General features: G+C 38.9%; 1 protein-coding gene across 6 annotated transcripts in view; it reads right to left on the bottom strand.

Moving 5' to 3' along the window:
* Positions 1-22,815, bottom strand: part of LOC135219888 (uncharacterized) — a 327,822-nt gene that overhangs the window by 135,857 nt on the left and 169,150 nt on the right. For 3 of the 6 annotated variants that reach the window (XM_064257038.1, XM_064257043.1, XM_064257044.1), the window contains exons 1-2: positions 13,658-13,777; positions 5,584-5,721 (exon numbers count right to left, since the gene is read on the bottom strand). In XM_064257038.1, coding sequence (XP_064113108.1) covers positions 5,584-5,698 — 115 coding nt within the window. In that variant the 5' untranslated portion in view covers positions 5,699-5,721; positions 13,658-13,777. Of the gene's footprint in view, positions 1-5,583; positions 5,722-13,653; positions 13,778-13,897; positions 13,917-22,815 lie in introns of those variants that run through there. The other 3 variants (XM_064257041.1, XM_064257039.1, XM_064257040.1) reach the window with 3 other exon arrangements.

Genomic DNA, 22,815 nt, shown 5'->3' with positions numbered 1-22,815 from the left:
CGGTGAGTGTTTCTATTCCTTATAAGGGTAGATTGATTATTATGGATTGTATTGTGGTAGATGAATACCAGAGTATGCTAAGAAATTCAATGTTAAAACGAAATTTTGCAAAACGTTGTGTAAAAACAGATGGTCTAGCGGACAAAGATTTCGATCTACCTGTGGACAAGCAAGCACCCATTGATATTTAGTAGGTGTTTGATAATGTCTATAACATTTTACACCCCGGATTTAGAAAGGTTGGAAAATTGATATTGTTACCTACCATATTTGGATATGTTGTAACAGGGTCCTGTAATGCTCCCCAGCACAGGAAACCCAAGTAACTGTGTTAAAGCTAGCAACTAAAGAGGAAGTAATTGAAGCTACTCATAAATTTGATGATGTAAAGAATGATTTGGATATTTTGTCGGAATTTAGATAAAGTAGGTATTGACTGCAATGAAATTGAAAGAACATGACAGAAAGGTTCTAGAAGACTTTGAATAAAAAACCATTGTATATTCTGAAATGGAGAAGCAATATGTTGTGGCCTTACCATGGAAGTCTAATAAGCCGAGGCTCCCATCCACTTTGGCATTGGCGTTGGGCCGGGTTAAACAACAATGTGCAAAATTTCAGAAAGATGAAGCCTACCTGAACCACTATCAAAAAATCCTGAAGGATCAGGAGGATAGGGGGTTCATTGAAAGGGTAGATAAAAACAATTCGGTTGAAAATTGTCACTATCTAAGCACATCATGGTGTAAGGAAAGATAGTGTCACCACTCCAATTAGAATAGTGTTCGATTGTTCTTGGAGGACAAGGCAAAAATGGATTGAGCCTTAACGACTGTCTGTGGAGCTGGACCACATATTACAGACAGATTTGCTCAAAGTCTTATTGCAGTTCAGGACCAACAACTACGCTTGTATTAGTGATATAGAAAAAGCATTTCTTATGGTGGCAATTGAGAGAAGAAGACCGCGATTACACACGGTTTCTATGGTTAAAAGACCCAATGGATCCAAATAGCGAATTAATCATATATAGGTTTAGGGTGGTGTTGTTCGGTGCTACGTGTTCTCCGTTTCTTTTGAATGCCACTATTAAATCACATCTGGCAGCTGTTAGAGAAGATTCAAGCTGTACTAAGATAGTGGATATGATGAAGAGGGGATTATATGTGGACACCTTCAATTTACCTCCAACAGTGAAGATGAATTGATAAGTTTATTTTTTGGTGCAAACAAAATCTTTGCTCAGGCGCACTTGTATTAAAGGAATGGACTAGTAATAGTGATCTTTTGAATACTATCGCGGATGCTTATCGTATAAGATCAAAGGAGAAACAAACCTATAAAGTTTTAGGCCTAAACTGGAACATCTCTAGTGATAAATTAACAATAACACCTAATCATCTTAAGACCGGTCAAACAAAACGTGAAATTCAAATTCTTTAAAGTGCAATTGGCCCAAATTTATGATCCTTTAGGAGGTAGTGCTTATCCCTATTACGATAACGAGCCTAGAGTATTCTTACAGGATTTGTGGAAACAACAGTTGAAATGGGATGAATATTTTGTCAGTTCCTTTATTAGAACAGTGGAATGAGTTGTCCAAAGACTTAGAGAAAAGTCTCAGTATTTTCCCTCCCAGAAGCACTAATCTGGAGAAAGCGGATTATCTCCACATTTTCTGTGATGCTAGCATAACAGCTTATGGTTGTGTGGCCTATCGAGCAAGTGGTAAACTTCGTCTCTGATTATGGCAAAGGGTAGAGTAGCACCCAATAAAGAGTTGACTGTACCTAAATTGGAATTAAATGGCTTTTGTTGTTAGGTGCAAGATTGTGTAAATTTATAGTTGAAACTTTTAAAGAAAAATAAATTTGAAAGAATAATAATTTGGTCTGATAGTAAAGTGTTTCCCTGGGATGGTTAGTGACAAAGAATAATTTGCAGTATTTGTGAAAAATAGGGTAGTGGAAATTAACTCTATAACTACAGGGATTGTCTTTTCTTACGTTCCATCTTCAGAAAACCCTAGTGACTGGATTACTAGAGGAAAAAGGACAGAAGAAGTAAGAAATAACTCCTTTTGGTGGGAGGGACCTCCTGGTTAAAATCAGAAAACCACACCTATCCTATTGACAGGACATGGGTAAAGAAACACAATCACAGGATGAAGTTATTCAGGTCCATCTTGTAGGGAACAGTGAAAAAATCCATCTGCTGAACTGGGAAAGATTTAGTAGAGTGGATAAATTTTGTAGAACTATAGCTTGGATAATACGATTTATTGACAATTGTAAATCAACTGGCTGTAGAAAAACTGGAAGTTTAACGCTGGAAAAGAACTTCAAAAGGCTAAAAATAAAATGATTATCCTCTTACAAAAGGAATACTTTCCGAAAGAATATAAAGCTTTGGAAAAGGGGGATAAAGTTTCAAAATTGACCTTATAGATACAATTGAATCTCTTCTTGGAAGAAGGTATTATCAGATGCAGAGGAAGATTGGAACATGTCGCACAGGCGGCAGAAATAAAATTCCCAATCTTACTGCCAGAAGGTTGTTTTCTCACAAAATTGATAGTAAGGGAGCATCACTGTTTACAAGCTCACATGGGAGTAAATGCAACTGTAGCATGTGAGACAGGAATACTGGGTCCCACAGCTTCGCCAATTAGCCAAAAGTGTAATACATCATTGTATAATTTGTAAGAAAACACAGGGGTAGACCCTACCGTGTGAATATTGCTCCACCATTGCCAGAATTTCGGGTGCAGAGAAAACAACCCTTTAGCGTTACAGGGGTAGATTATACAGGAGCGTTGTTAACCAAGGAGAAACATCAAAATCCTGAAAAAGCTTATATTGTGTTGTTTACTTGTCCAGTCACTAGAGGAATTCATATCGAATTAGTAAAAGATCTGTCCTGCGATTCGTTTCTTATGGTGTTCCGAAAGTTTTGTAGCCGTCGGGGATTTCCTTCTTTAATGCTAAGTGACAATGCTACTACCTTTGTATCGGCTTCAGATTATTTGAAAAGCATGGCAGAAAGTTCCTTAGTGCAAGAACACCTAAATGCTATAGAATGTAAATGGAAGTTCATACCAGCCAGAGCACCTTGGTTTGCGCTATATGGGAAAGATTGATTGGTCTTCTGAAAACATGTCTGAAAAAGGTAATAGGTCAGGCCTTTCTCAGTTTTGGTGAACTTTCCTGTGTTGTGACTGAACTTGAAGCAATTATTAATGACAGACCCTTAAGTTATACACCGGGAGAATTAGATCAGTTGGATATTCTGACGCCCAATCATTTGATTTTAGGACGTAGATTGAGATCTTTCCCTAGGAAGTCATAGATTGGAAAGATGAAGCTAAGGACCTCTGTATGGAGAAAATAAGGATGTTGGAAAGCGATTTGTGTACAATTACAAAAAAATGTGATGACCTGTGGAAAAGTGGGAGAGAGAATATTTAACTTCTCTCCGAGAAACTCATCGGGTGGGAAACAGACACGAATCTTGCCAACAAATGGAGATGTTTGTGTTTGATACACGATGAAGGACAAGAAGTCGTTTGGAAACTCGGTCAATTGTCAAATTACATGTGGGACCGGAGATGATGTCTTGCGCGTGGTTACTTTAAAAACCCCAAAAACAAGGTCAAGTGATGAGACCTGTTGTCAAGCTATATCCTTAGAATTATGGCAAGAGACTGATGTTGTCATATCTGAGGAAAACTGATGATAAAAGCACCCGACCGAACAGGAAAACGCACAGGCGGCTACTGAGGCCAGAAGAGCCCTCATTCAAGCAGGACAATTATAACTGTAAATATTGCTTTTGTTTGCTGGGAGTGTATCGTGACTCGAGATGGAATCACGATAGTGTATAAAGACCAGTAAACAATCATTCATCTTTAGTTTGTAAGAGAAATATTTGTAAAAACATTATGCAGTGCAAGATGCGTAGATTATTATTATATATATTGTGTGGAATTGTTAGTTATAGTATAATATTTCTTTATATTAAGTGTTTTGAAGGGTTAAATACGTTAAATGGTGGTTTAACTCTACGTAATCTTTAACAAGTAGTTAAGTATTGTCGTTGGTGAATGCGGGTCGCGCATGCGTGGATCGTCAGTCGTCTCAGACTGATTTGAGTCAAGAGTCCGGCAGTACCGGTTTAGTTGTTTAAGTGTGAAGGTCATCGTCGCCTTACGGTAGCTCAACATGCGAGGGGGGTAAAGGAATCAGCACAACTTCAGAGAAATAATATCATCATGTATTACAGCTAAGTCTAAGAATTTATAAGTGTTTTAGGTGATATATTGAAGGGCATGCATGCACGATTAGATATTGTTACTTGACAGGCCTGTTTGTAAATGAATCAGGCTATCCTTCGGATCGTGGTATAGGAAATTACACAATGGTTTAAAGGTTAGTAATAAGTATATCTATTCCTGGTTAAATAATGGGTTGATACGATTATAAGATATGGTAATTTAGGACGTATTTTTAAACACAACGCAATTTCTCGATCTATTGAACAGAAAAGAACTCCTTGAAAAATCTGTTCGTGAACCTGGTAATATGCGAACCAAATTAGGGTAAGTTTGGGTTTTCATATTTATGAATATTTTATATGTTTACTATTTTTGATTCTTTTGAGTAAAGATAATAATAGCGAGCTTTCATGCACAAGGTAAATACAGATGCTGCATGTACAGAGGAAGTTTTGTTTGGGTGTGTTGCAATTAAAAGTATATTAAGCCTGGTCATGAAAAACTTTAAAGCTTGCCAGCAGAGGGAATGAAACCGTACCTACAAACAAATATCCAAAAATATCTGGTCTCCATAAAATAACAAGGGAAGTGTGGTCTTACAGGATAATATAAGACTACCAGAGCAGGAGGGCTTATATTTTAAATTTATGGTAGTGATGCCAAAATAGCACCAATAAACTTTCAATGTTTTAAGGGAAAGAGGATACGGACAAGGTATGAGCAGGGGGATCATTAATTATGTGGATTACCTCTGATTCAATGCTATCATAAAAAGAAACAAATGAACACACATATTCCAACTACAGCAATATTCCAAACAGGTATGGATTCAGTAAATACTGTACCAGTTTTATTTCAAACCACTTACTTCCTCTAAAAGATATTTGTCAATATGAAATATATGTTATTTCTCCTTGAAAATTTTGAAGTACTGTACAATAACCAGATTACCTACAATGTTGATGGAAGTAAGACGAATCATAATTTTGTCATACCAAAATAGGCATTTATAAGAGCCTAAAATATTCCCATTTAAAAATTAACATTTACTTATGAGAATATGAGAAATTTTGGCGATATTGACAAACATTTTAGAAAAAGGTGCTGCTATGATTATTTGGAGTATTCACTGTCTTAAATACATCGTATGTAAATACAGCACTATGCTGTACTTGAAACTCTTTTTAAAAAGATTCCACAAGTACAAACTATAACTGTGGAGCTCAAAAAAAGAAATTTCTCAGCATCAAATCTTAAAAAATTTCTACAATCAAAACTTCCAGAAACAGAGTCGTACTGTATAAACTTACTTGTTTCACAGGCATCTAGTAACTTCCTAAAAATATCAGTGCGACCTGCTTTCAATGCTTCCTTCAAACTATCTACAGCATCAACAAGTCCTGGTGGTACCTGAATTTCAGACATACTTCAGGAGGCTCCTTAAAACTCTGAAAACAAAGATGTAATTGTATAAACCAGTTTCATTCCTTGGAATTCTTGGCTGGTTCAAACCTAATGAGTATTCCTTGCAAAATATGTGAGAAAATTAACAGAAGAATATTTTTCAATCTCTGACCACTGTAAATTATTAGCTGGTCTGCTGGTATGGTTGCTACCGTCAGGGTATGCTGCTCAGATGTCGTGAGTTCGCACCTCCCCAAGGGCAATGAAAAGTCACTGACTCTGTATCACAATCAGTTACTGCTGCAGTGTGAGGTTTGTGGTGGGTGGCTGAAACCGACATTCTTTGGAAGCTTGAATGTTCAAGTCAATGGCCCTGTGGGCTTGTTCTATGTGAATAGGTTTCATATAATAATAATAATAATAATAATAATAATAATAATAAAATAAAAATAATAATAATAATAAAAATAATAATAATAAAATAATAATAATAATAATAATAATAAGGGTTCTCTAGCTAACTTTACCATAAATGAGATTTTTTGCAGTTTTAACATTCCAACACAAGAATCCTGGGAATGGGGTCAGCATGATTCCAGCTTTAGACTGTTTGTGAAATGACAAACAAGGTTCTTGTTATTATAGAACAGATTTGTTTGCTGAACCAGCCTCCTGATGTGACATTTTAATCATTCTCAACCACCTGTATATTTTTAGGAATGGGAAGGTGGTGAGTACATAGTACGTAATTGTTTTTGTCCACACACAAAATTGCAGCAAAAATGCATTACTTGAAACATAATAAGGCTCATCCTGGTTCATGGATATCTATTTCCAGCAACTAATCACTGTTGTCGATCAAATACATGAAATAATGACTAAATAATTAAGTTTTTGAGAAGAGTGAAATCTTTTTTCAACTTAGGAACACCATCATTTGGCAAAACTGGATTAGCTACTTGAAATTTCAGTATGCTACAGGAACATCTAATGTCATAATTTAAAACTGTTCGATGCTTTCCAAACCAAAACAAACCTAACCTAGCTTGGGGCTCAAGTTAGGTTTATTTGTACTAGCCATCAATGCCATAAAAAAATAGGCAAACATGAAGTTAAGTTCTACCAGTTATTTTTCAAGATGTGTGAGTGAGGCCCAAGGTATAGGCTACTTAGATATGAAAACTCTAAATCCTGCCTTAACATATGCTATTTTTGTGGTAAACCTTAAGTCTAACATTATAATAAATGCTTTTAAAAAGATCTGCTACTGCAAAATGATTAAGTCCAATACAGGTAAGCTAGCTTACATAAAGGGATTCAAAACAAACAAAAGAGGAATTTTTGTACAGTTCTTAGCATAGCGCCGCAAGTTTGACTGTCTACACTGCATATTAAGGCTTCTTAAACAATACTGATGTAAAAACTTCTAGAAGAATTACACATCATCTTATGCCTCAGTGAAATGTGTTGGTGTATACATAAGGCAAAGAGCAATACTATATATCTATACAGTGGATAATGCACAATGAATAAGTTAAAATACCGAAGCCAAGCAATCTGATTAATTAACAAATGTCTCAAAGAAACAAGCTCATCAGACTGGGGTTTTGTCAAAAATTTTGACAAGGATAATAATTTAAGATCCACCTAGTCATTAGCTCATACTAACAGACAGACAGGCAAGCATGTAATACATACAGAGATCACAGAGAGAAGGAGAAACCATGTACTATTTAGGCTAAGTTAAAGATATAGGAGAACAGTGGGATATGAGGAGGGGTGTGGCTTTGAGAATTAAGGGATGTAGGCATGGGAATAGGGATACTTGCCAGGGTGCAGAAGATATGGGATGATCACCCTACACGAAAATGGTCAGAGACCAACCAAGAGGTTTGTGCAAAAACATGTAACTGTACAGTGTGGTTCACAGTGGGTATTTCTATGTAACAAATCCGCATGGACTGCAAGGAACTGTTCCACGAATGTGAAAGGCAAGGAAGGATTGTGGGGGATGTGGTCAAATGTATTTCACTGTGTTTATAGTCCCGCAGCCCGGACCACTGAGATGCAACGAACATATTTAGGAGTAGACTTGTAAACTGTGAAACTGACCGTCTGCCGAAAATATAAGGGTGGCTTACTTAACAAGCACCACTAATAGCTCGTTAGATTTTGGGTCTAGATCCAATATATGAGATACCAGATGAAACTATTATATAATATATCTGCAGACTCTACTGATTATAGAATGACCAGTGATAGACATTTTGGAGGGTGGGTTCCCCCTGACAGACGCACTGAAAAGGGGGGGTTAATTGGGTCTAGATCCAACTTAGAAGATACTGAGTAAAATTTACACTACAATAGCACTGCACATCCTAGAATACTGTGGTGGTAATGACAGATGCCCCACAATGAGTGGGGAGGGGGAGACAGGATCTGCATTCAACGTTGGAGATACCAAGTAATATTTGTACTAGAATAGCACTGCACATCCTAGAATGCTGTGGTGGTAATGACAGAAATTTTAGTGGGTGGTTTCCCCCTGACAGACACCCCACAATGAGTTGGGGGGAGGGGGCAGGGGAGGGGGAGACAGGATCTGCATCCAACATTGGAGATACCAAGTAAAATTTGTACTACAACAGCACTTCATATCCTAGAATGCTGTGATGGTACTGGCAGACACTTTAGTGGGTGGTTTCCCCCTGACAGACACACTCTAACAGGTGGGCAGGGGGAAGGGCAAGCCCTGATAATTAATGTATAGACTAGTGTAATAAGCTACTATTGACCCATATCATATATTATCGTGATATATCTAATAAATATTTTTATCCTTTCTATATCCTTTGTATTTATTTAACACAAAAATTATTTATTTGTTTCATATAAATAACAGTCATCTGTAGGCCCATAATAATTCGGTCATATTATTATTTTGTCAAGCAAGCAACTGACTCCAATTATAGTACTCGCTTTAGTTTTGTTTACGAGATGAAAATTAATGTTGGGGTGGCTTGAAGACTGGCACTGTAAAGTAGCATTTAAGTTCTTATCACTATTAGAGTTATTGCTGTAAAATGTCTACGTACATAACATTTGTTAAATAAAGTAATACACACCCATTAAATAGATAGTAATACATATGTAATAAGTACGCTATAGAGGGTACAGATCATAATAATTGCGCTATAGCCTACTCAGTTTGTTTTATCGAAGCAGGACTACCTTCTTTTGATTTCAACTGACTTTCATACTAATGAAATCATGGATACATTTTTGTATTATCAGTTTTATGAATGAATATTGTTGTTACTATAGTAGATTTTTTTTTTTCGGTTGGTGTAAAATTCGTCAAATATAATACACCTGGCTGAGGAGGGACACAGAGGGTCTCTATTTTTTAAACAATCTCTCCACACACCAAGTTATTTCGAACATTTCCATTCTCTCAAGAAGATTATGAATAAATATAAGAACAAAGTAGACAAAAAAAAATAATAATAATCACCTAACATTAATGTAAAGAAAACAAGAGAAATGAAAAATTAGTGCGATTGTGAATTTTTCTATCGTTAATTTTTAATGAGTAAGTGTTGAGCGAATTGTTAAGTTTTAGTGAGTAAGCGTTTAGTGAATGTTTATGAGTAAGTGTTTGATGAATGTTCAGGGTTTAGTGATTGTTTAATGTGTCAGTATTCAGTGAATGTTTACTGTGTCAGTATTCAGTGAATGTTTACTGAGTCTTTAGGATCTAGTGAATGTTTTGTGAATGATGTTGAATGTTTATTATGTAAGTATTCAGGGAATGTTTTGTCTTTAGGGTTTTAGTAAATGTTTTGCGAATGTTAAGTGAACGTTTAGTGAATGTCTTGTGAATGTTAGTGTTTAGCAAATGCTTAATTAATGTGTAAGTGTTTATTGAGTTTTTAATGAGTGGATGTTCATTCACTGTTTAGTATTTAATAAGTTCACTGTTTAGTATTTAATAAGTATTTACGGTTTGGTAACCATTTAGTATATAATGAGTGCTTAGGATTTAGTGAATGTTTAGTGTTTAATTAATGTTTAGGATTAAGTGAGTGTTTAGTGAATGTTTACAGAGTGTTTGGGGTATAATGAGTATTAGGTGAATTTAGTGCTTTAAGTGTTTAGGGAGCATTTAGTGTAAAGTGAGTGCCTATGAGTGTTGGGTATTCAGAGTGGTGTGTGTGTGTGTGTGTGTGTGTGTGTGTGTGTGTGTGTGTGTGTGTGTGTGTGTGTGTAGTGAATGTTTGCAAGTGTGTGCTTACTGAGTGAGTGCATTGCGAGTATTAAGTGTTTAGTGATTGTACTACATTACTGTTTAGTTAGTGCTTCACTACTGTATGCAAAGAAAGTCCTGTGTATACACAGGAAACATTTATGTTTGACACTGCTTAGATCCAAGAGCAGATACTTAGGCCTTGACCACAATGGTTGGAGTGCTTAGGCCTGTTTTCGTAAGGTAATTTTTCCTGTGAAATACAGTCGAATGATAATGATGATGATGATAATAATAATAATAATAATAATTTATTAAAAATAATGGCAGAATTCACAGAATTTATTTTAAACAATATTCTTTCAATTCTCCTTATTATTTGTCTTTCTGGCACGCTGGTATTATAAAGCAGCTGTCCAATATTCATTGTGCTGTAGGTCGTCAACGGAATTTCGGACTGGTGTTATCAAAGGCAAACTGGTTATCAGGGACAGGCTGGAGTTGTCAACAGGTAAACAGGTGTGTTTCGTAGGTCGGGAACAGGCCGTAGTCGTCAGGGGGGTCTATTCAGTATTCCTTGTTTATTCTTTTTTGGTTTTCTAAAGGCGTCTACATGTTTGGGCCACCTCGTTTGGCCATCTTCGGGACGGGATCGCTGAGTGCAATGGTCTGTGTCAGATGTATTCACGCTATTTATTGCATTCGGGTGGTTTGAAGAGATGGGTACCTCACTTTTCATTGGGCAATACCTGTGACGTCACGAGCAATGTCATCAGGGGGCCGGTTGCTGGTTGGCTGTCCTCTTCCACCCGGCGTCACCGATGCATGTGTGACCGCAGCAGACCAAGCCAAATGGTAAAGCAGCCCCTGGACACTAGGCATGCCCTGCAAGCCCAAATACGCCCACACCTGACCAAGGTCATCCCTCGCGGCAGAAGCACCTGTGGAAGCAACAGTCGGGTGATTAGGGGGGTTTCTACCCACGTGAGGGGGGATGAGCCCCACCCTGAACGGACAGAAGACCCCAAGTACAATTGAACATCGGGGTACCGAGCGCCCTCCTCCACACTCGACAGATCGGGTGAGGAGAAGGACCTGGATACACACCCCGAGGGGGAAGGTGCCATGCGTGGGAGCTGAGCAGGGGGCAGGAAAGACGATGAAGTATCTGTCACCAAAGGAGTCGCGGGAGAGCTTTCCAACGACTCCTTTGCAGGCCTTCGCTTCTTCCTGCCCTCATACAAGCCCCACTGCACCTCCGACCAATTCTCACAAACAACACAAGGCTCGGTGCGAGAGCATTCGTGCCCCCGACACCGAGCACATAACACATGAGGATCTATCTCTGGGAAACTGCGGAATTTCCCGCATTTATGCCCTTCAGTCCCGGGGCACAGTCGCCAGATAATCGGAGGGCGCGGAGAATCCATGATCCTTTCAGTTCACAATTAAAGTAATATGAAAACAGAAAATGATTGTACTTACAATTCAGTTTCACTAGATAAACAGAAAGAGAAAACACAACCATACGAAAGCACAAAGGACAATGAAGCGGGCAGAGCGCGTTGATACACACGTCCACACGCCAGCAGGCCAAAAGGAAAAGTGATTCTTCGCCTCCCAGTCGCGCGGCGCGCGCACTGTCGGACAAGCAGTTAACTACCGAACCCCTTGTTCGAAAGCTTACAACCTATCCAGCTGCCACTAGTAACCTTCCTATTGTAAAAGGACCGAAAGGTTTGTATCCCGTGTTGGAACAAATGTCTGGTATTACCATCACAGCATTCTAGGATATGAAGTGCTATTGTAATACAAATTTTACTTGGTATCTCCAATGTTGGGTGCAGATCTTGTCTCCCATTCCCCCTCCCCCTCCCTACTCATTGTGGGGTGTCTGTCTGGGGGTAACCACCCACTAAAATGTGTGCCATTACCACTGCAGTACTCTAGAATGTGCAGTGCTATTGTATTACAAATTTTACTTGGTATCTCCGATGTTGGATGCAGATCCTGTCTCCCACTCCCCCTCCCCCTTCCCTCAACTCGTTGTGGGGTGTCTGTCAGGGGGTAACTACCCACTAAAATGTCTGCCATTACCACCGCAGTACTCTACGATGTGCAGTGGAATTGTAGTACAATTTTACTTAGTATCTCCATTGTTGAACGCAGATCCTGTCTCCCACTCCCCACTTGTCGTGGGGCATCTGTCAGGGGGTAACCACCCAATAAAATGTCTGTCATTACCACCAAAGTATTCTAGGATGTGCAGTGCTATTGTAGTGTAAATTTTACTCGGTATCTCCTAAGTTGGATCTAGATCCAATAAATGCCCCCCTTTCCAGTGCGTCTGTCAGGGGGAACACACCCTCCAAAATGTCTGTCACTGGTCATTCTGTAATCAGTAGTCTGCTGATATATTATAGAATAGTTTCATCTGGTATCTCATATATTAGATCTAGACCCAAAATCTAACAAGCAATTAGTGGTGCTTGTTAAGTAAGCCACCCTTATATTTTTGGCAGACGGTCAGTTTCACAGTTTACAAGTCTACTCCTAAATACCAGTAGGGGTTACAGTCGGTATCTCGTTCGTTGTATCTCAGTGGTCCGGGCTGCCGCTCTATTAGTACTGGACCCTGGGTGGTTAATTACAGTCGATCACCAAAAAATAACAGTAAATTCTTAATAAGCAACCAAAATAAATTAGCACTTAAACCTACCCACAGTACCTAGACAAATCAACACACAGAATAGGGTAAATGACAAAGCAGTGACATAGTGGGCACCAATCCCGGAACGCAGCCACCATCCTCAAAAAGTACTTGAATTTGCCGCCATGAGCATCATTCAAAGAGTTCTGGCCCATCCTGGCAGCAAACTTGAGATCTAACCTATGTTCCTCTTCAAGTACGTGTTTTCTCCTAAATTACGAAATAATGGCATAAATCAAGCTCTTATTTGTTAAGTGGCCGCGTTCCGAGAGAGGTGGCCACTATGTTGCCGTTCGGTCATCGACCCTACTGCATAAAAAAAGTGACTGATTAGGACGGTAAAAGGTAAAACTGAATATTACTACTGCAGTCTGATTCCTTTCAATCACTGACCGGAACACTTACCGCCATGCGTTTATGTTTTACGTTCATACCTAAGGGCTGGTACAAGCTAAATATAAGGCACCAATTCTGTGTGTACACTGATAGTTAGCGAACCACAGGCGCGCAGTAGCAGCCTTCACTTTTACCCACTAGGTAGTATACAACAGCTTCAGCTTAAACTAAGTTAGCGGCTTGCCTAAGAACACAAGACAACATTTCTGACATCAATTATAACATAAGCTTAGCCTAGCTTTGGATAGTTTATAAGCAGTATTATCGATTACACTTGCCAAATCCAGCCTGGGATTTTGTCATCGTAAGTTAAGCCTAGGCCTGCAATACTAATAACATCGCAATCTTAGCCTAGGCCTAGGATAGCTACCCTAAGCTGTTATACCTAGTAGGCTTTAAATCTTAATATACCATGGCTGTGTCATGAAAGATTTTTCAAGAGGCGTACGAAATTATTAAAATATAGGTAAATACCAATAAATAAGTCTAACTATCGTAAGGTTATCGGCCTCAGACTAGTACTACTAAACCATAGGCCTATACAGACCATAACTTTTCGGAATTCAGTATCAAACCCGATTTCCTCGACCGTTGACGTGACAACAAACGCAATCTAGTTCTTACTCACATAACCAGCAGCTATTCCCTTGGCAGGGGAACAAGAAGGAACACTAAGGTAAGTTTAATGTTTGATATCTGGCCGCATTGCATGATTGAACCAAACCAAAAGCACTGGAGGAGGTTGAGGGGGGGGGGGGGGGGTGGGGAGGGGGGGGGGGGAGGAGGAGGAGGTTGTGTCAGGCTCTCAGCTGTGTTGTCAACACACGTCATCAGGAATGTTGACGTCTACTGTAAAGTCTCGTTTTACCCAATGATGATTTGCTGTGCGGCGTCTGCGTAAATACTCCAAATGATCTGATCAATTTGCGAAAATTTACATCATTTCAAGCACCACGTTACTTTAATAAGTAAAGCTAACACAGGCAAAAATAAAGAGTACCTGGCAACTCTCAGGTAAACATTGCCGAGTTTGGAATCTCGTAAAGTTATGATGTCGTTTTCCTGCAAAGTTTATTTAGAGGAAAAAACAGATGTTGCTACAAAGTGTTCCATTACTTATACCAAAGTTAATATTAAATCCTTAAGTATAAATATACAAAAATATATCGGGGTGAGCAGTACGAATAAGTTACGAGTATCGGGACACCGAACGTCAGCTTACTTATTAATAACGAAATATTAATAAAACAGGAAACTGGATCATGAAACACAATAATACTTATTAATTCCCTTATTGCCAGTATGGTCAAATGCTAAGGATGACCATATTTCATTTATCTATCTGAACAATCCCACGGTATCTTAAGTTGGCTTTTATCTTTATAAACCTAGAAATTCACAAGTATTTTTGCTCTTCATGCAGATCGAATACTACATAATATCAATATATGATATTGTAAGACATCCCTCTAACATTTCTGATTTTGGTTTTTAAGTATTTAACAATTTCCATGACAACTTTCTTTCTGCTGCTGTTAAAGCTGCCTTCATCATAAGATAGATAACAAAGAGAATTTTATGGTGAACTGCCGTTCATCATAATACTATTAAGTTATAATGCAATGGAACGGATTTCTGTATATGCCTAGTTCTGCAGAGAATGTCTACAGTGTTCAGCACTCCAATAATGTTCAGATAAGAAGACTACCAAGTCCATGAAGAAAATTGTTCTGCTACTAGGACTAAGCATTATCGTTTCTTTGATTTTTCTGTATACAATATTTTTATGTTAAATTGGCTAAAAATTTAAAAAAAATATTGTCAGTTTTAAAGCAACATATTTAAGAACTTCCATTTAATATTAAGTAATTGAATAAATGTCATGTAAAAATCGAGGAGAAAGAGAAAAAAGGAAGTTTCGTTCCAGCTGATATTAGCACCTCCCACCACCGACAGGACGTGCCCCTGCACCAGGAAAGATCTGATTTCTAACGGGTCAAGATCATCCTCAAACACCGATTGTGCCTCTTTTGATGTTGGAAAAGAATGATGATATGGTTGTCAGTCCACATAAGGTGGTTGAAAAGGACATTGGGACAACAAACTTGGGTTGTAAGTATACATAGGGTGTCAATAATATCTGTACAAACCAGTTCTACATAATTCGATGTTCTTCCAGCTATCTTGAAAAACCCAAAAACAGTGGACTAAATGGGCGCTTCTGTATCCTTACGGGTTTTTTTCTTCGTTCAATATCCTTATGAGTTTGTATAGCTTCTTATCCTTTTAAAGAAAACCGAATAACATTTCACAGGTAGGCAAAGCATACTGAATTTTTTTTGCCCATGATTTTGGGCTGATTTCATGTCTTGTTAGCAGTAGATACGGTTTCTAAATCATCAATGTCTTCTTGCATTTTCAACATATTACCATGCGTGGCGCATATATGTCGAAACCTTAGAAAAATATACCTTCCTCTGTCATTCGATTTTGAAAATAGTTGTATTATCTTGTGTAACAAATCTTGGATTAACGTATGTTAGCATTCAAGAGACTGCATGGTTTAGTAGCTTTGGCTAGACCTATGCATGCCCTCTAACTATTCATTTGGCAAGATGTTATCTAATTTAAACCTTTGAATAAATTAATATGATTTCTGTATGGTAAAAGTTATGGAGTTCCCTTTGACAACGTCTGCGTGTGTGTGTGTGTGTGTGTGTTCCCTGTGTTTGCTGTGTTGTTGAGATTTTATTGTGTTCCTTGATTGTTGTTGTGTTGTTGTTGGGTGTAGTCCTTGGGTGTTGTGTTGTTGGTTGTGGTTCTTTGGTGTTGTTGTTGTGTCTCAGCGACCTTGACTGCGGACAGCACAGCATAGCCCTGGAGTATCTGGAGTGGTTGGTAAGCACATGCGTTTTGTGTTTCTTTTGTTTTTGTGTAGGTACAGGTCAATTGTCCTGCGTGTATGCTATATTGTAAAGAGAAAAGTGTGAAAGAGGGTGAGTTTGGCAGCTGGATTGAATAGGTTTATGTGGGGGGGGGGGGGGGGGGGCATTTGCCACTTGTTTTTTTAAGCTTGTGATCCCGCCACATTATTTTTTTGGTCCCCGAACAGAGACTGTTGGTGCAGCAACTGCAGGACGATTGGGGTAGAGGGTAGAGGGTGAGGAGCTGAAGAGCGAGTTAGAGGAAACGAGAGGAATTCTAAGGAGTGCAAAAGTGGAAATGAAAGAAGAGGTGAAAAGAGTGGAAGAGAGAATGGTTGAGAAAATGGACGAAAAATTCGGGGTAATGATGAATGCAGCGCAAGAGATGATGTAGGAAAAGATGAAGGGATTCATGGGAGAGGGAGCTGTAAGGTAGGCCTACTGGGTCTTGTGATGTGGGGCAGGAATGGTAAAGGAAGCAAAAGAGCGAGTGGATGAGAGTACAAGTGACGAAGGTGATTTGGTTGTCTTAGGTAAAGGAAAGAAGGGGAAGACACAGGATAAGGATAAACCTGAGGACAAGAATAAGAAGGGGGCTGAAGAAAAGAAGAAAACTAAAGGAAAGAAGGTTAGTAAGGGTGATGGACAGGATGAGACTAGGACTGAATACATTGGGGAAAGGGCTGAGAGTGATAAAGTGTAGCGTTAGATATAGGAGAAAACAAGAATGAATGTTGGTGAGTCGTTGTCAATGTTTGTCTGTAGGTTAGAAACATTAGCCAGGAAAAAGTTTGGTGATGAAGGGATAAATGAGTGTAAGGAGTTAGTGCGGAAGTTGTTGGCGACTGTACCAGAGAGTGTATATGAGTTTATGAATCTGAAAAGTAAGGAGAAAATACCATGGACGAATGAAAGGTTGACGTGGAATGACATTTTAGAAATAATAGAAGGTTACAAGTTAGATAGGTGTATGAAAGAGAGTAGGAGTGTTAGTGTTAGGAGTGAAGTAGCTGAGGTTGTACCAGAGTTTAAAAGCTATAGGGAGGCAGTTTTGGAAGGACTGAGGCGAATGGCAGAGTGAGTGGTAGATAGGAGCGTTAGGGCAAGTAACTTGAGTGTAGTTAGGCCTAAAAGAGATAGGAGTGTGAGTATTGGAAGAGTAGGGTCAGTTAGTTGTGAGTGAGAGCAGCAGTGTTATAGACATGCTAAGCCAAGACACAGGAAGAATGAGGCAAGACACAGGAAGAATGAATGTCGGTGGGCGTTAGGAGCATGCTTCGGAAAGTGGGCAAACGGGGGCATTTTAGTGAGCAAGTGTAAGAAAAAGATAGAGATAATTTAAATTTAAATTTAGGTGTTGGACAGGCAGGGCACATAGCTAGGTGGATGTCGGGGTACCCGTATGAAACGTGGTTTGCGGCAACTGCAGCGGGAAGAACGGGTATTATGCTAGAGGATGTGTAAAGAACAGCGGTGTGAAAGTGTGTATTTGAATGTGGAATGGCTAAGGTCACGGTGGCGAGTGTGTGTAGGCAAAAGAGGATGAGTCTGGCTGGGAACTTCGGGAAACTAGGTTTTTAAGGGAATTCAGTTCGGGTGGTCCTCTTAGTGTCTGCGGCAGTATGTTCAGGAGAAATGGCGTTGAGAGAGTGGTTTGGGCAGTGGGTTGGCCAAGTTGGCAGAACTTTCGGGTGGCCAAAATCATGAAAGTTGGCAACTTTCTGAGGTGGTTGGTCAACAGAATTTTGTGGTTGGCAACTTACTACCGAAATTGGCAACTTGTTGGGCAACTTTCTGGTTATCAACAATATGATTGTTGCTTTTCTTGAAACGATATTGTTTGCAAAATTTCTTACTGCAAAGTCCCACAATTAATTTGCTTTTGCCCGCTTTACCCATCACAGCCAGAATGAGTTTGAAATTTAATTTCTTTGCCAATTACAAAGGTTCAAACCTCCACTTCTGTACCTGAGTAATCCAAGAATTAAGAACGACGTTTTTGCCGCCACAGCCACGTTTTGTTTGTTGTTTGTTGGAAGAGTTTCTGTGATATTTTGCCTTGATTTCACTAGAGTTATAAGTTGATATTAGTACGATTTATTGTTGTTGGTCTGTGTGTTATCAGTTATCTCCTGTTTCTCGATTAACACGATTCATAAAAAAATTTGACGTAGGAACCGAGAAGGGAGTATGCCTTTTTGTCGCGGTTTACGCATTCTATATTGGACGTTTGAAATTATAGGCCTATTCTTACATTCAAACTGTTTTTATTTTGGTTCTTGTGTTTTATTCTTGTTTTTTGGTTGTCTGCATGTTTATAGTGCATTGTAAGTGTCTTCCAAAATTTCTTTTTCATTAGTGGTAATCCTAACATTGCCAGAATAAAAACATATGGCCTATTCATAAAATATTGGCCGCAAAGAAATTATCCGCCTAGCTCTTAAACTGAAATTTAGTAATGCTTCAATCAAACAAAGTAAATCGAGAATCTTTATTGAATATGTGTCTTGCGCTAGAATATTCTCCTAACCAAACAAAAGAGAGAGAGAAGAGAGAAGAGAAGATCTGACCGGAGAGGAGAGAGAGAGAGAGGAGAGACTGACTACCTAATAAGAATGCCCCAAAACCAAAATGAATCATGGGCTACTCCGCAGTCGACAGACTGGTTTGAGATTCATCTCATACATAACTTTCTTTAAGCTGTCATATATTTTTTCTAATTCATAATCTTATTGATGCCTCCTACCTGATAGCCTTGCATTCTCATAGGAAAACACTACAGCCAGCCTTATTATTTTACCTCGTCCACAGCATAAATTAATTAGCCCTTTTAGTAAACTATATTTTCAGTATAGTTCATTGAAAGGGCAGTTTGAGTTAGGTTGGGTAAGGCTGAGACAGTCCTAAGATTGGCCATCCACGCATATGTGTGTATGTAATCTTCTTTATAAGTGTTACATTCCACTGTATTACTTATACAATTAATATATCGTGGAGTTGAAAGTTTCAACTTGGAAACTACTATATTAATAACAAGATATTACTACCCTATTTCCAACAGATACGGTTTAGAAAACCATTTGCCAATAAGAAATTGACGTGCTAGGGCCATGCCCTGTTCATTGTCTCAAAATATAAGAATTTATGTTATCGGTCCCTATGCCTTGACATTGTTTCTTCAAAATAAAATAAAGAATTTTATGTTGGTAGGTCTATTGCCTTGACATTGCCCTCCAAAATATAAGAATTTGATGTGTAGGCCTATCCCGTCATTGCCTCAAAATATATGAATTTGGCTGGTAGGGGTTATGCCCTATCATTGGCTCAAAAAATATGGTTGAATTTCACGTGTAGGCTTATGCCCTGTCATTTTCTCAAAATATAAGCAATTTGATGTGTAGGCTTATGCCCTGTCATTTGCCTCAAAATATAAGAATTTGGACGCTGTAGGCCTAAGCCCTGTCATTGCCTCAAAATATAAGAATTTGACGTGTAGGACCTATGCCCTGTTCATTTGCCTCAAAATATAAGAATTTGAGCGGGGTAGGCCTAAGCCCTGTCATTTGACACAAAAAGCGGTATTTCAACAAAATCCATTAGGACTCCTCCCACTTTACTGTTTATTTATCTCATCCTCACTTGGTAGCCTAATAGATAGATAGGTAAAACTTAATGTGATAACACAGTTTGGAATTTTGGCCAGGAAATAATGGAACAAAATCAGGCTGTTGTTACTTATTGGGGCTTGGGGCGTGAAGGGGGGGGGACAAGTTGCCCCCCCCCCTAAATTGACACCCCTTACTGAGATTAATATAAATGCAAATCGAAAAACTACTATTTGTATCCAGTACAAAAATTTCAACCACAACGATTTATTGATACCTGTTGGAAATTCAAAGTTTCTCTCATTTGTTTTATTGGCAAATGCCACAGGTAACCTAGAGAAAAATGCCATTAAGGAAGGATGTTTTTGGCTAAAATTAATCAAGGGTTTATTTAGCTGGAAAAGGGAGGTTGGCAACATTTGGCAACTTTTCTAGCAATCATTGGCAACTTTTAGCCTTGAAAATCTTGGCAACCCTGGTTTGGGGTGATTAAATGTGAGCCGAGCATCAGTGAGCAAATTGTATCTGGAAGATCGGCAGTTGGGTTGCGTTGAGTATGCAATGGAAAAAGCAGAAGAAGGATTTAAGGAAAGGGAATGAAAAGGGAGAAACGTTGAGCTGGTATGAGTAGAGGGGGTTAGTTGTTAGGGTAAAACTGGTGGAATAAAGGCATGTGATATAGATGACTTTTGAGGGGGGGGGGGCAATAATTAAAAACATATAGCGTGTGTGGGTTTTTTTCAATTGTCAGGGTTGGGTTTAGTGAAGTTTTGCCAGGAAGGGAACTTCAGGTCGGTAAGGATGTAATTAGGTAGTATGAATGAGTCCTCTTCGGGAGTTTGACAAGGAGTGTTAAATGAGGTAAAGTTTGATTTGGTTTCGCAAGTTTTATGAGAGATATTTGCGGTCACAGGAGTTTTGAGAGGATGATTGGACAGGAGTTGAAGGGTGGGGATTTGGGAGGTATAGTGAACTGGGATTTGGGAGGATGGTATGAGGGAGATGGTTAATTGGTTTAGTCTGACTGCGGAAGTGATCTGGTGGGAGAACGTTGGCATTGGCTGTAAACCTGGAGTGTGAGAGTGTTGTATGAGGGCCACTCCAAAACAAGAGCCAGCGGCGGGCCTGCGTTCCGAGGCATCCGTGGGGGTATTGCGGAAGGCTGATTTAGTGTGGGTTTTGTTGAGAGGTAAGAAGGACGTCCAAATGTAATGAGGGGAGGGAAATAAAATGGAGGAGTTATGGACTTCCATCTGACAACATATATGGTGTGTGTGTGGTGTGGTGTTGAGAGAGGAGAGAGAGAAAGAAGACAAGAGAGAGGAGAGAGAGTAATTTGGTGGTTGGGTGGTTAACAAACTGTTTTGGCTGCTTGCGTGAGTTCTGGGTTGTCTGCTGGTTGCTGTTGATACGTTTAGAGTTCTGTGTTTGAGTTTTTTTTAGTCAGTCTTTAGTCAGAAAGCTGTAGAGACAAGTAGTGTTTGGGAAGCAGTTGCCGGTTGAGAAAGCATTTGATATTCAGGCCAAGTTGTGTGTTTTTGTTTTGTTATTTGGTTGATTGTTTAAGTTAGTATATTGTTTGCTTAGAGTGTTTTGTTGTTTTGGTTTGTGCCTGTGGTGTGATTTTTTGTTGTTGTTTGCTGCAGTGGTCTTTTGTTGTGTTGTGAGTTTTTTGTTATTATGTGCATGGTTTTGGTTGGTGTTCCTTGGGTTGTTTGCTGGGTTGTTAGGTTAGGTTTGGTTGGTTTGTTCCTTGGTTGTTTGCTGTGTTTGTTGAGTTTTGGTTATGTTCCGTTGGTTGTTAGTTGAGTTGTTGCGGGTTGTTAGTCCTTGGGCGGTTGTTGTTGTTGGTTGGCTTCTGGTTGGTTGTTGTTGGGTCTCAGCAGATGCAGGGCTTATTCGGATCTTGGCTGATTCGGACCAGATTTGGACCTTAATCTTGGCTGATTTGGACCATTTGCTAGACTGATTCGGACCCATACTAATAATTTTTATATTATAGCTATGGGTATTTCTATATAAGCATTCCGTATCGTCCCTTCCCCGCTAATAAGAAAAGCCACAGTAATAAAAAAAAAAAATTGGGGCATCAAAATGTATTTTGCCGTGTTTAGTACGAGCCCCTGGGGGTTAATTACAAGTCGTTTTGAATAAATATTACTTAAAATTCTTGTTCAGGAGGTAAAACTCCATAGAAAAATTGGCTAATCATATGAAGGTCCGAATAAGCTTGGATAAAGGTCCGAATGAGCCAGCACATGGTCCGAATCAGCCAAGGTCCGAATAAGCCTGTTCCCGTCTCAGCGACCTTGACTGGCGGACAGCACAGCATAGCCCTGGTGTATCTGGAGTGGTTGGTAAGTACATGTGTTTTGTGTTTTTTTTTTTTTTTTTTTGTGTAGGTATAGGTCAATTGTCCTGCTGTATACTGTAGTGTAAAGAGGAAAGTGTGACAGAGGGTGAGTTTGGCAGCTGGATTGATTAGGTTTATGTGGGGGGGGGTGGGGGAGGGATTTGTCACTTGTTTTTTAAGCTTGCGATCCCGCCATACCATGAAAAAAAAAGTTGTCTAATAAGGATGGTAACTACAATGAGATGGATCTTGGTTAAGCAAGCACTAGCTTAGGTAGTTATTTTGATTGTTTTCTCCTTAAAAGAAAAAAAAAATACAGTTTCATAGTACCGTAAGCTGGAGTTTACATTTATGCAGTTTCCTATCCTTTCTGGTTTAAATGAGGATTATGTCAGCACAATAGGCATCTGTCCTTTCATACTCATCAAACTTAGCTAGCAAGGCACAGATTCAAACACTTCCAAAAGCACTATTCGCCTTTAAAAAGTTCACTCTTACCTATAGACTCCTAAAGTTAAAAGTAATCAGGGAATGTATTTTATTTGTTACAGTTTTACATTAAATTTCCATTTTCTTTGATGTGAATTTAAAATGTTTTCTATGAATGTTGCTCGGACATACGACGTAGAAATTAGGATTTAAAGAGGCAATTAATTTAGTCCTTCAATGTCAACAAGATGAAAAGGACTTTTCTGCTCCCATAGACAGACGTATATAAGGAAGATCGAACACTGTCATGTAACTTAGGGTAAAAGCTTACTTTAAACCATTATTGTATATTAGACCTGAATACGTATATAATTTCCCGCAAAATTTATTGCCTTTGGTTTACGTTCTTGTTATTATTTATGTCTTTTGTCTAGGTTTAGTAAACAAGGCAACCATTTTGAGCGTAAACTGACAA

The sequence above is a fragment of the Macrobrachium nipponense genome, chromosome 1, assembly GCF_015104395.2.
Source record: "Macrobrachium nipponense isolate FS-2020 chromosome 1, ASM1510439v2, whole genome shotgun sequence".
Classification (NCBI taxonomy): domain Eukaryota; kingdom Metazoa; phylum Arthropoda; class Malacostraca; order Decapoda; family Palaemonidae; genus Macrobrachium; species Macrobrachium nipponense.
This window is presented reverse-complemented; position numbering and strand designations above follow the sequence as displayed.